At 36.7% G+C, this 11,690-nt stretch overlaps 1 protein-coding gene across 4 annotated transcripts in view; it reads left to right on the top strand.

Annotated features, from left to right (window-relative positions):
- The first annotated feature begins 3,498 nt into the window (after nt 1-3,498).
- Nucleotides 3,499-11,690, top strand: part of LOC129575254 (uncharacterized) — a 25,939-nt gene continuing 17,747 nt past the window's right edge. Inside the window, exons 1-2 of one of the 4 annotated variants that reach the window (XM_055458423.1) lie at nt 3,499-3,766; nt 3,829-4,093. In XM_055458423.1, the coding sequence (XP_055314398.1) occupies nt 3,686-3,766; nt 3,829-4,093 (346 nt within the window). In that variant the 5' untranslated portion in view covers nt 3,499-3,685. Of the gene's footprint in view, nt 3,767-3,828; nt 4,094-5,409; nt 5,882-11,690 lie in introns of those variants that run through there. The other 3 variants (XM_055458433.1, XM_055458462.1, XM_055458451.1) reach the window with 3 other exon arrangements.

Raw genomic sequence — 11,690 nt, 5'->3', positions numbered from 1 at the left:
TTCTTATCAAATGAATGAACAAAAAAACAAGAACGAACCAAATAAAATTTAGAGAAAAAAAAATCAACAAAAATTTCGTTAGTTTAGTCGAACCAAAGTGAAACAAACTATTAGATATTCTAAACAACAACAAAAACTTGAATTAATTTAATGAATTTTTATTATGAATACTAAAGTAAACAATTTGTAGAATTAAATTTGTTAATTTAAACTACATATAATAACTAGGATCTTAGGAAACTATTTACCTTATAGCATCGATTTGAATTTAATAAACAAGTAGAATCACGCAAAAAAACATGTACTTTTTTCATCTAGTCTCACCTCGAATTTTCTCTCGTTCAATAAACGCAACTTTTTGAAAAAATTTGTGTAAATGATAAAAAAAAAACCGCAAAAAATTTGAAGTAAATTACTAAAGAATAAATTACATTCACAAATAAAATCGATTCATAACAATTGAATTCAATTCGATTTCTGCGAAAACTATGAGCATCGATAAGATGTGTGCCGTTTTTCATTATATATTATTTTATAGACACCCGGGGCCGTTTTGATTGTTTTCATTCAACTCTGGATTGATTAAATTGAAAACGTGTTTGAGTTATCGACATTTCGTTACGCCGTGAAAGCTACGTGACTTTGGCCACTCAAGTTTATTAAAATCAAATCTGGTTTGTATTTCGCCGTCGTTTTATTTTTGGATTTTGATTTCTGCTTCACTCCGGAACAATGAGATTTTTTCGCGTCGTATGCAAACATGCAGACTTACTGCGTATGAACAAAATTTGCATGTTGTCTGAATGACGGATGAAGATGGTAAGGAAAAGTAATGAGGTAAACTCTTTCGAGATCGACGATAACATTTCTGCTGAGGTGACTGTGTCGCATTTAACTTGACATAAATGCTTGAAAAACTAAACCAAGATTTTTTGAATAAAATCGATTTGGGTCATACGCTCGTGTAAAACATGCTCCGATTATACTTAACGCAAACCTCCTAAATCTCTGTGTCATTAGTGATCTAATTTTGGAAATGAACAAATCTCAAAAATTGTCACTGCGTCTGTTGCAATGCTTGTTGTCTCCTGCCACACCATTGCGCATTAATCTTCTTTCAAAAGCCATCACCGAATCGACAACCATAGAGTGCATTGGAATTACCGAGAGTGTTAAGAATTTGACCCACAACGAAATATTTTGTCTGTCTAGCTATTTTCAACTTCATACTCGTTCACGCTTGCTGTTTATTCCCTTTGAACTACAAAAATAGCATTCGAACTGCGTGCATGCATTGCTGGTTCGAATGGATGTCTTGCGTTTCCATTAGTTTGTTTATAAACAAAGCAGCCGCAGCAGAAGTTTTTCCGCGCAGAACCACAAGGAAAAAAAATGCCAATACAAAAATGGAAAATCGCATAAAATAGCTGTTCAGTCGAAGATTTGATGTTCACTTGTGCACATCACGTAGCACACGTTCCAGTGATTCTTTGGCTTGCGTTTGCCCGTAGGTGTTTACACATCGCCTTAAGTTAGAAGGGTCAAGTGATGCTCTTCAAAGTGTTTTTCTCGCATTAATACGACCAAATTGCTGTGGAAATTCCGTTAGTTGTAAAAAATGGTTGATTGCACGACATTTCTTTCATTCACATTTCCACGAGATACGACCAAACATTGATCAAACCGATCAATAATTTTACAAACAATTGCATTTTCGTGTACAAGAATTTCACCGTTATCATCCTAGCCCGAAACTAGCATATCGTCTATAACGACGTTCGAGTAGAATAAACAAGAATTTGGGGGAGAATAAACAACGATACATATTTGATTCAATGATATCGACAGTGGAAAATTAGTTGTTATGGATTTGGTAAACAACAGGAAGCGACAAAGAATTCTGATTTTTTGATCGGGCGTTGTGAAATTTCACAAGTGACAACTTTCAACTGACGTTCGACACCAATTAAGTTCAAAGCAAGTGTTGTAATTTTGGAACAAACCACTCAAAGCTAAGCTTGTAGCATTGCTCACAGCTTCAGAAACTAATGTTGAAACGCGTATATGTCAAATTTCAAAGGGAATGGTTCATATTGATCATATTTGTTGATTTTGGATTCTCTTTGTCATCTTGGCATCGAAATTAAACATTTACACATACGGTATGCGTATGTTTACCAGTGAAACAACGCAGATAGAAACGATTTAATCAAATTCAACTGCGTCGAAATTCGATCAATATATTCACAATTAAATAAATAATTAACAAAAGGCAGTGACAATACACAGTTGGTGGAAAATAAACAGTTTGGTTTGTGTGAGTTGCCAAGGAAATCACAAATGCAGATTAATCGATAAATTTTAAAACGGCATAGTTCTGTTACTTTTGCGGTGACGACAGGAAATCCATTATGCCGTGATGTGTGTACTACATTTCTTCATGCCACATTCTCGTTGTTGCGTTGCATTTTTAGTGAACCGTAAATATTTACATGTCGGTCGACCCACGACGGCCAACGACAAAAACACACACGAAAGAATGAATATATTCAAAGGAATTTCACCGTGGCACACACAGGAATTTTTGATAAAAATCTGTTAAACCATTCGTAATGCGGTGATAAGGCACACGTCTCAGTTGTTTTTTCTTCTATCCATTACCAAAACAAGTGTATCTTGTTAGCATTCAAATAGTAATTTATTTGGCTTGTGTGTTTGCCGACGGAATTTTTCTTTACCTACTTCAAACGGTTCTGATGGTTGTAAGTAATGCCGATTTATCAGGCAAAAAAAAACATTACATTCTTATGAATTGCAAAAATCGTTTGGATTTTGAAAAATTCCAAATTTCACCGAATTTCATTATCAACCGATTGTGTGCTCAAATTTCAATTTTCTATCGATAATATTTATTTTGCTTTGGGCGTATTCAACATGTTATGGTAATCGTTCAATTGTGGATGCAAAGCGTGCCAAGACCAATGATTTTTGGTGAATAATTAGCGCCACCGACAAATCAGACTGATTGACGGTAATAGTTCTTCGTTCGTGATAAACCTTCTTGCGAAAGTCCAAGGTCTTATACGTTACTTCAATATGCAGTGCACTGCACATGCAATGCAACGAACGAAGACGACGGCCTTCGAAAAAAGTTTCATCGCGGCGCCTGATTTGAACACCATAACTCCATCAAAAATACGAGAAATTAAACCAAAATAACTCGGTTGAAATATTTGTTTTTTTGATGATACAAGCTTTGCAAGTGCAATTAACACCTGCACAACCGAATTTTATTTTTCTTCGATTCACGAAAACCAACCGAAAACAAACATGTATGAGAGAATTCATTGATTATAACCAATGTAAACAATAATTATTTATGTTCCAATTGTACCTTGAATGCAAATTTTCAATACTACTCCTGGGTGCGATATTTCCATATTTTATCTTAGTTTAACGTGTTATTCTTGTTTTTTCCTGATTCATTCATTCGAAAAGACGGACAAAACGAAGAGAAAAAACGAAGAAAACAACAGCAATTATCTACAATAACATCAATCAACAATCAGAGAAATTGAAAACTTGTTTCGTGATTGAAAATTTGCCGTTTCGTTTGCCGCCATTTTTTCAATTACTTAATGGAGATTAGTTTGAATCGCGCGTTGAGTGTCGAATAAAATTTACAATGAATAAACCGAATAACAACGAACGCTGTATGTCTACGGCGAGTAGTACAGTGAGTGGAATTTATTCGAATCTTTTGCCGGTAAGTTAAGCAATTTCACCGATTACGATGACGATATAATTAACTTATTTTTCGGTTTTTAGAGTCCCGATCCAGTGTGCATGTTTTATTTTGCAAATACTCATCCATTTGGTGGAATTGCGACACCCTCATCAACGTCATACTCAATTGATCCATACGCAGGAATGGCGCCGACGGCAGAGAAAACTCCCCATTCCAAGCACCAAAATCAACCGAAAAACCGTTGCACACAACAGCATTTAAACGATTTTACACCGTGGCCGAGACAAACGTGGCAGTCAAAAGACCTATTGTCACCACTGGTACAAGCACTTCAGAAGCAAATCGGTAAGCTATGCCTGGATTCCGTTTAGAAAATATGACTTTAAAATACATATATCGGTAATTGCATCGCATGCCAACGCTTCGTGTACTCCGTCTTTTGACCTATGCTCTTGATCGACCCCCAAAAATTGAAAATTGTTCAAGGATTTAAACTGCTTTTAATGTACACATTTGCATATCGTGTACAATGGAAGAAGAAGAAGAAGGAGGAGGAAAAGTGTACGATGAAAATCCAGTGGATTTTCCAAATGAATACAAAACGAATAAGTTCACGAACACAGTTCAACAGTGAGTCGAGTTGAATGGCGTTCAGTGGTGAAGTCCTGTATGTTCCCAATTTTGTATTACTGTTTTTTTTAAATACGATGGAAAATCACGCAATTCACATGGAATACGACATTTAGCTGGCGAAAATAAATAATAACAATTATGCGTCATCGGCGACGAGGCTATAAAAGGAATGGCTTGAAGGAAATTGTAAAACTCAATTTTCACGAAGCAAAAAAAAACACACAGAAAAACGTTGCGCAGGCAAAAAAAGATCGAAAATTACAGAGCGACGAAAAAAAACTAGTGAAAAATTTAACGAGAGAATGGAAAAACTCGAACGAACGAACGAGTGGAACATAAAAAAAAACAGAGTTAAGCCGATACCGCTTTTGTTTCAACCGTACACTTATGCACGCAAATGAACTTATCAAAAGCAAATAATCGCTTGGGAGAATTGAAAAGGCGTCCCTTTTGCATGGAATATATTCTGGTTTGAGTTTGAATGTAGTGCGATGTGGCTGTTCAGTTCAGTATTACACAAAACCGTTACAATGGAGCCGTGTCACGTACATTGTTTTCGTTTTGAAATCTCGATCGTCATCGGTGCGTTTGCCAATTCAAATATGCTCATTTCACTCACTCACTCAATCACTCTTCCTCTCGCTCGCGCATTTCGCTCCGCTCACACTCTCATGCCCATTCTCATTGTCATTCTGTCTCTGTTTGTTCGCTGAAAGTGTCGAGGAAAAAAACACAAACGGCTCTCGACTCCGTGCACGAAGCACAGCACAACGAAACGTTGTTTATTCGCCGGCTCTCATTCTCTCTGTCTCTCTGAGTGTTAGATTTCGTTGTATGTGCCGTGTACTCTGCCGTGTGCTGTGCTCTACTGTATATGTACATAGTTTGGAGCGCTTCGGTTTTCTCTATTTTCATTGTATCGTTTCGCACACGAACGTGTGTCGCGCCAACAACAAACACACACTGATAAAAACACGAAAAGCGCACACGGCATACAGCACCAACCTAAACGATAGACCCGATCCAGCACGTTTATCATTTAATTTTAGTTCGTTCTATCGGTCGAAACGTTCTTGTTCCGCGCTCAAATTTTTTTTTGGTTCGTTTGCTTCGAATTCTTTCCATCTACGTTTCTCGTATATATGGTTCCAGCAATTCAAAAACGTGCAGTCAAACTGAAAGTTTTTTAAAGAATTTTTTTAATCAGATTTTTTTTTTCGTATTTCGGTGATGAAAGCAAGCAACTCTTGTTGCATTGCCAGTTGTTGACGTTGAAAATTAGTTCTAAGAAAAGATGTGTTAACGTTATTTTAAACGAAAAGACAAAGTGTTTGAAATCGAGAGAAACGGAAAGTTTAAAGAAAATAAAGAAGAGAAACGGAAAATATCCGTGGAAAAAGGAACAAATTCGACGTATTTTATGGTGACATTTGACCGAACAAAAAATAAAATAAAATTACTTTACTGTGGAGCAAATAATTAGTTACGAGAGTCAACAAAGTAAGCGAATTGTAAATGTTTTTGTTGTTGTTTGAAACCAAATAAAAGCCCAATAATGAAATAAATAACGAAATTGAACAAGAAATGCAGTCAAGAAAATTCGTCAATTCCAATTGTGTTTGCATTGCTCAATTTCTAAGGTAATTGCATTCTTGCCACTGCGTCTTTCTCTTGCACACTCCACCGATGCGGTTGCTTCATTTTCCAGTCGTGGTTCGGTTTGTTCGTCGTTCTAATTGTCCTTTATGTTCTATGTGTTGGCCCTCCACATTTTATCGACTTTGGTCAGCCGTTCGGTGTGTGACTGTGTCTCTAATATACCACACCGTCCACTTTTTAATATCGAAGTTTTAAAGAAATGATTTATTGAAGTGGCAGCAGTGGCGGCAGCGGCGGCCGATGAAGAGGGACGAAATACACAGGCAATATGTAATATCGATTTTCGAATTGTACGCGACTACAGAAGCCATTGTCGATCCACTTTGACATGTTGGAAACTCGAGCACAACTCGTTTGTGTCTTTATATTTCATAACAACAACAGCAGGCCACACAACAGAAAATGTAATTTCAAACCAGAGAAAGAGACTCCCTTTCAATTGTGTGCACGAGCCACACATACTTGACATTTTCGTTGTGGACAGTGAATGTTTCGTTAACGGCGATTTCGTCACTCATCCACAGTGCGGTTGTCGTAAATTGTCTCGTCTCAAGACGTCATTAGATTGGATCGTGAAGAATGCACGGAGATATGTTGCCTGAGAATGAAATTTGTGCAAAAATATGTTCGAATCAATCAATCATCCATCAAGCAAAGTGAATTACCATTTCAAACCAAGTTCGAATTCCCAAAAATACATTATGAGTAAATCTAAAAATGAAATGTGCCATACCACAAAATCCACTTAAATACCTATGCAGTCAGACGGTGTGGTTGTTTCATGACGAGAGTATGTTGCCGTTGGCAAGTGTGATGGCATTGTGCGCGACAAATTTGAAATCTAACTGACATAGCGGTTTGACGACGATGACAACAACAACAACCAACCGACAAAAAAACCGATCTGCCTGAAATATGTGCCAATATCAGGGAAACCAAAATATTTTTCGTCTTTTCATATTGTTTGTCTGGATTTTCGTTCATCACAGCGTAAATAAATTCAATTTTTCAATGCAAACAACGAATATGACACACACGATCCATCGTTTTACTTTCAGTACTCCTTGAGTGTTTTGGCAATGCGACGAATAAAATGCGCTTCAAAACTACTCTCAACATTTTTTTTCATCCACATCTAGTTGAATGTTTGTTTCTATGTCGTTCTCACCGTGTGACCCGTCTCTGTTGCGCGCACAGACACCATTTTTGTCAAACCTTGAAGAGAGTCGATTCTTTATAGGAGAGAATCATATATATTTGTTGAACGATGTAAAATTCTAATTTACGTTTCGATGTCGTTCGAACGACATGTACGGTATTGCCGGTGTCACACAGTATGCTGTCAATAAGTTCAGATGGTTTTGCGGCAGTGCCTTGAATTTACGAACGAAATGTTGCTCGCTCTCGAACAACGGCGAACAAAATGAGATTTTTCAAATATTTTATTTACACCATTTTTCGTAGTGAAATATGCGCGTACAATATTGTCGATTGAACTTGGTGGCATGCAAAATTCAAAACTCAATAATAATCATCTCTTTTATAAATTCGGATGATTGATGTAATTACAGTGTATTGACAGACGATTGGAACGGAACGAATGCCTTGAATGATGCAAATGACGAAAAATGAAAAGAATTTTAAAAATATTTCAGCAAATTGTAGCGCCGCTTTGGCTTTACTTTTACACTACCGATTCATCCATTGATAAATCGATGTGGAGTTTGGCAATAGACGCGTCAAACTGCGTCAGAGATGGCATGAGGCATTAATCTGGTTAAAAATACTTTTTCTTTGTCTCAATTCTCGACATAAAATTGAAATCCTTCGATTGAGAGGTGAAAAAATTTCTTCAATTTTGACCAAACGTCAAACTTGACAATTTTTTTACTATAATTCAGTTTATGCATCGTTTGTGAGAGGCATTAGCGATAATCGCCATGTTATCTGCTCTTGATTCTTCGTTTGACTTATGCAAATTCAATTGGAAATGATTTGTTTCTCTTTGTCTATAATCATTCGATCATTACTCATTCACTTACTTGCCCAGTCGCTATTTTATAACACAGTCATGAATTATTGCGAGGTTTCGTTCTACTGATGACTATGCTGTAAGTTGGTGTGTAGCGTACAGTGACGAAGCTCGATTTGCCTTTTTAAGGATCGATTTTAATACAGAAACCGAAACAAAAGATGAAGAGAGATAAAGAGAGAAAGAGAAAAAACGAAATGGGCTAAAATCAATTTGTGACGTTGCCAAAATCGTTTAACCCAGTTATCGGAATGAGTGTGCAACAGAATGTACATGACTTTTGAGAACAATAAACTCTGAAGCACTAAAAAGTGCTTCGAAAATATACAAACACACACACACACAGAGAGAGAGAGAGAGAGAGAGAGAGAGAGAGAAGAAGAGAATTGAGCAGTGCTGAGTGTGAAGTCGATGATGTTGAAAAGCGAATCGAAACGGCGAATTTCCACAATGGATACGTGTGACGGCAGGAGGCAAACGATTCAAAACATTTCCAGTAATATTTACTAATAAATGTCATGGAAGAAAAGACAAAAGCCGAGAAAATGCAAAATTAGTTGTTCGCATTGCATATCACAGCAAAAACAATTGCATCGGAAGCCTTCCAGCAAGCTAAACAAATGAACAAACGCAATATCGCACAAAACGACATATATTTCACTAGTTTGTCGAGTGCGCACATTGTTTGTGAGTGCAGCTCTTTTTTCGTTTCAATCAGCTGTTTTTTTTTTGTGTGTGTGTCTGCTGACACAGTGTTTGTGTATGCAATGGAAGTTTCAATTATTTAGCTCAGGAACGACTTCCACATTCAAAACGGTGAGGCACGATATGCTTAACCATAAGTCGCGATACGTTTCTCACATATATGCAAATCGGGAAAAATTTCCGTAGTTTTCATTGCATTTTTTCTACCATTCGAATGTTATGTGTGGCTGAAACGCAATGAAATTGAATACATTTCATTGGATTTTGTCATTTTTTTTTTCATTCGTTTAGCATGTTCCTTATTGGTTTGTGCTTGTCACGCGTCTGTCACATAGATTATGTCGATTTGGTCGGAGCCATTGTGTGAATGTGTGTGAGAGTGTTTGTGCTGCTCTGCCCCCATCTCTATCGTACTTGCCGTGCAATGTAACATACCGGGCAATGCGACCTTGATTCAACTTTTTTTTCTCAGTTCACTCTGTGCATGTTACACCAGAAAAAGCGACATTAAATCGAGAATTTATGATGGTTTACCAGTTTTATTCTAACTGCTTTATATGGTCTTGAATCTCAATACACTTGGTTTTCATTGTGCAAACGTAATAAAAGTACAGCGACAACAATTAAAAATCGAATATTAACTTTCATAGCAAAGCGATTAAATGCATGTGATTTAGCTCTCTTTCCGCGTTGTTATCAAAATTGATTGATTCGTTTTACGGTTATATGATGATCGTAAATCAATTGATGATGCTGGAAATAATTTTGAAGTGCATGTGAAAACGGTGTCGATGGCATTTCTAGGTCGGATTCAATTGAGTTCGCTTGAGTTCACCAGAATTGTCGATTTCTATAAGAAATTTATGCGACTTATTTTTGGTTAAATCGCAATCATTGTTTTTCTGTTGTTGTTGTTGTTGTTGCAAAGTCGCAATTAATTTTCACAATTTAGCACAATTTGCAACGTTTATTGCTTGCGTATGTGGCGCGTATTACATCGGAGTTTTCTGTACATCCATTGTCGTATAAATGAATGGATTTTTAATATCTTTCGCTTCACATAGATATTGGATAAATACATCATGTCAATCACATTCCGTTAATCATCCAAGTATGAATGGCACTGTTCATTTGCAAAGTCGATTTCGATTTGTTGGCCGTTTTTTGTTTCCTTGACTGTGGCTGTTTACACGAATCGTCGGTCTTAAGTGATTCTCAGCAGAAATATGTGAGCGCACGACGTAGCGATGCGCAAAAAAGGTCTGAAAAAGAAGTTGCCGACACCGCAGCTTAGTCATCTCCATTTAAAGATGTGTAATCGCCACCAAACGATTATGTCTACTTCAGGCAAATGCATTCTGACTTGATTCGCACTGCACAAGAACGTGCCAATTACTCAAGACAAATGGAGTTATTTCTTATTTTTATCTCGCATTCGTTCATTATTAATAATTTCAGTAATTCACAGAAATTCTGCCACTCGCGTTTCCATCGCAAGGAAACCGTTTGCACGACGATTGTTTCACTAACTGTTCAAGTCAACTTAGTGTACTCGAGATGGAAGAATGAATAAATTTGGGCTATTTTTAGCCCACAAGTTCGAATATTCTCTGTGCGATTTTTTTTCGTCAACATGGAATAAATTGTCTCCGTTGTGTTCGTTGTCAGTTCAAAATTGCCGAAACATCAGGCATTTTGACTTGATTTGCGGTTCCACTTTAACACTAACGATGTGTTTATGTGATTATTTAGAGCATAACACAGACGAATCTATCTATCCGGTATTTATTCTAATTTGTGTTTATTCCAGCCAAATCAACAATGTTTTAATCCATTGAAATTGAAGTTGATTGATCTGATTCAACAATGAAATTTCTGCCAACGGTGGATATTTTTGTTGACACTGGGCCATTTTACTGTTCGAAAATGATATTGCTTTCACTCTGGTCAATTTGAATCCATTGTTTGTTGGGTAAATTCGCCAATTTAAATCACTAGCCAACATCAAATCGTTTTGATTTGCACTAGCGAATAGCGAGCCATTTTATTGGGCTCAATGGATTTTAAACACACATCTGTTTAGATTAATCACTTGCTAAAATTTTGGCGATAAATTGATGTGCAGTATACACACTGACGCACGAACTAATTTAACTGAATCGCAGTTATGCAATGACGGTCAAAGTCGGCAAAAGCGATCAAATGTTTCCGAACGTGCCGTTTTTGTGCAATTTTGCATTTGTTGACCTTTCAGACGATGGTTTTAGGTTTTTCACTGCAAATTCCTGCGACGTAAATGGTTGTTCACGCATTTGAAAAAAAGAATTCACTTCAATTTTGTGTATGCCAGCAAAATTGCCGAATATTTTCATAGTTTTAAGATACACTCGCTAAAAATAATTCGCGCGTCGTCGTCGTCATCAAAACCAAAGCAAATTGTTGAAATTCCATTAAAATTGCGCTAGTTTATTCCGTACGCGTGTAAAGTACACAAAATATTCGAATAAACCAATTGATTAATAAAGCCAATCATACGGCTGGATTTCATAGCTCGTATTTTATCAAGCACATTTTGTAAACAGCATAAAAAAAACAACAACAACAAAAGAAGATGAAATCTGCGTGAGTAATACTAATAACATTTGTTTAGATTCGTATACAAATCATCTATAGTTTTACATGTGCCATGCCGTCACTTTTTTTGATCGTGTCGAAATGTGTGTCTATGAATGAGCGCACATTCTGTTCAATGCCACAAATGACGGGCGCTTCTTCTTTCCTGTTTCTGGTTTAATTAATCACAGAATGTTGAACTGAACGAGCGTTCCCTAATTGAAATTTAGAATGATAAATACATTATGAAGTATGTGCCACGTTCGAAGACACGCGCTGTGCCTGTATAAACAATGCATT

This window comes from Sitodiplosis mosellana, unplaced genomic scaffold (genome assembly GCF_009176505.1).
Source record: "Sitodiplosis mosellana isolate CC-2019 unplaced genomic scaffold, AAFC_SMos_1.0 Smas_scaffold_1, whole genome shotgun sequence".
NCBI classification, from domain to species: domain Eukaryota; kingdom Metazoa; phylum Arthropoda; class Insecta; order Diptera; family Cecidomyiidae; genus Sitodiplosis; species Sitodiplosis mosellana.
This window is presented reverse-complemented; position numbering and strand designations above follow the sequence as displayed.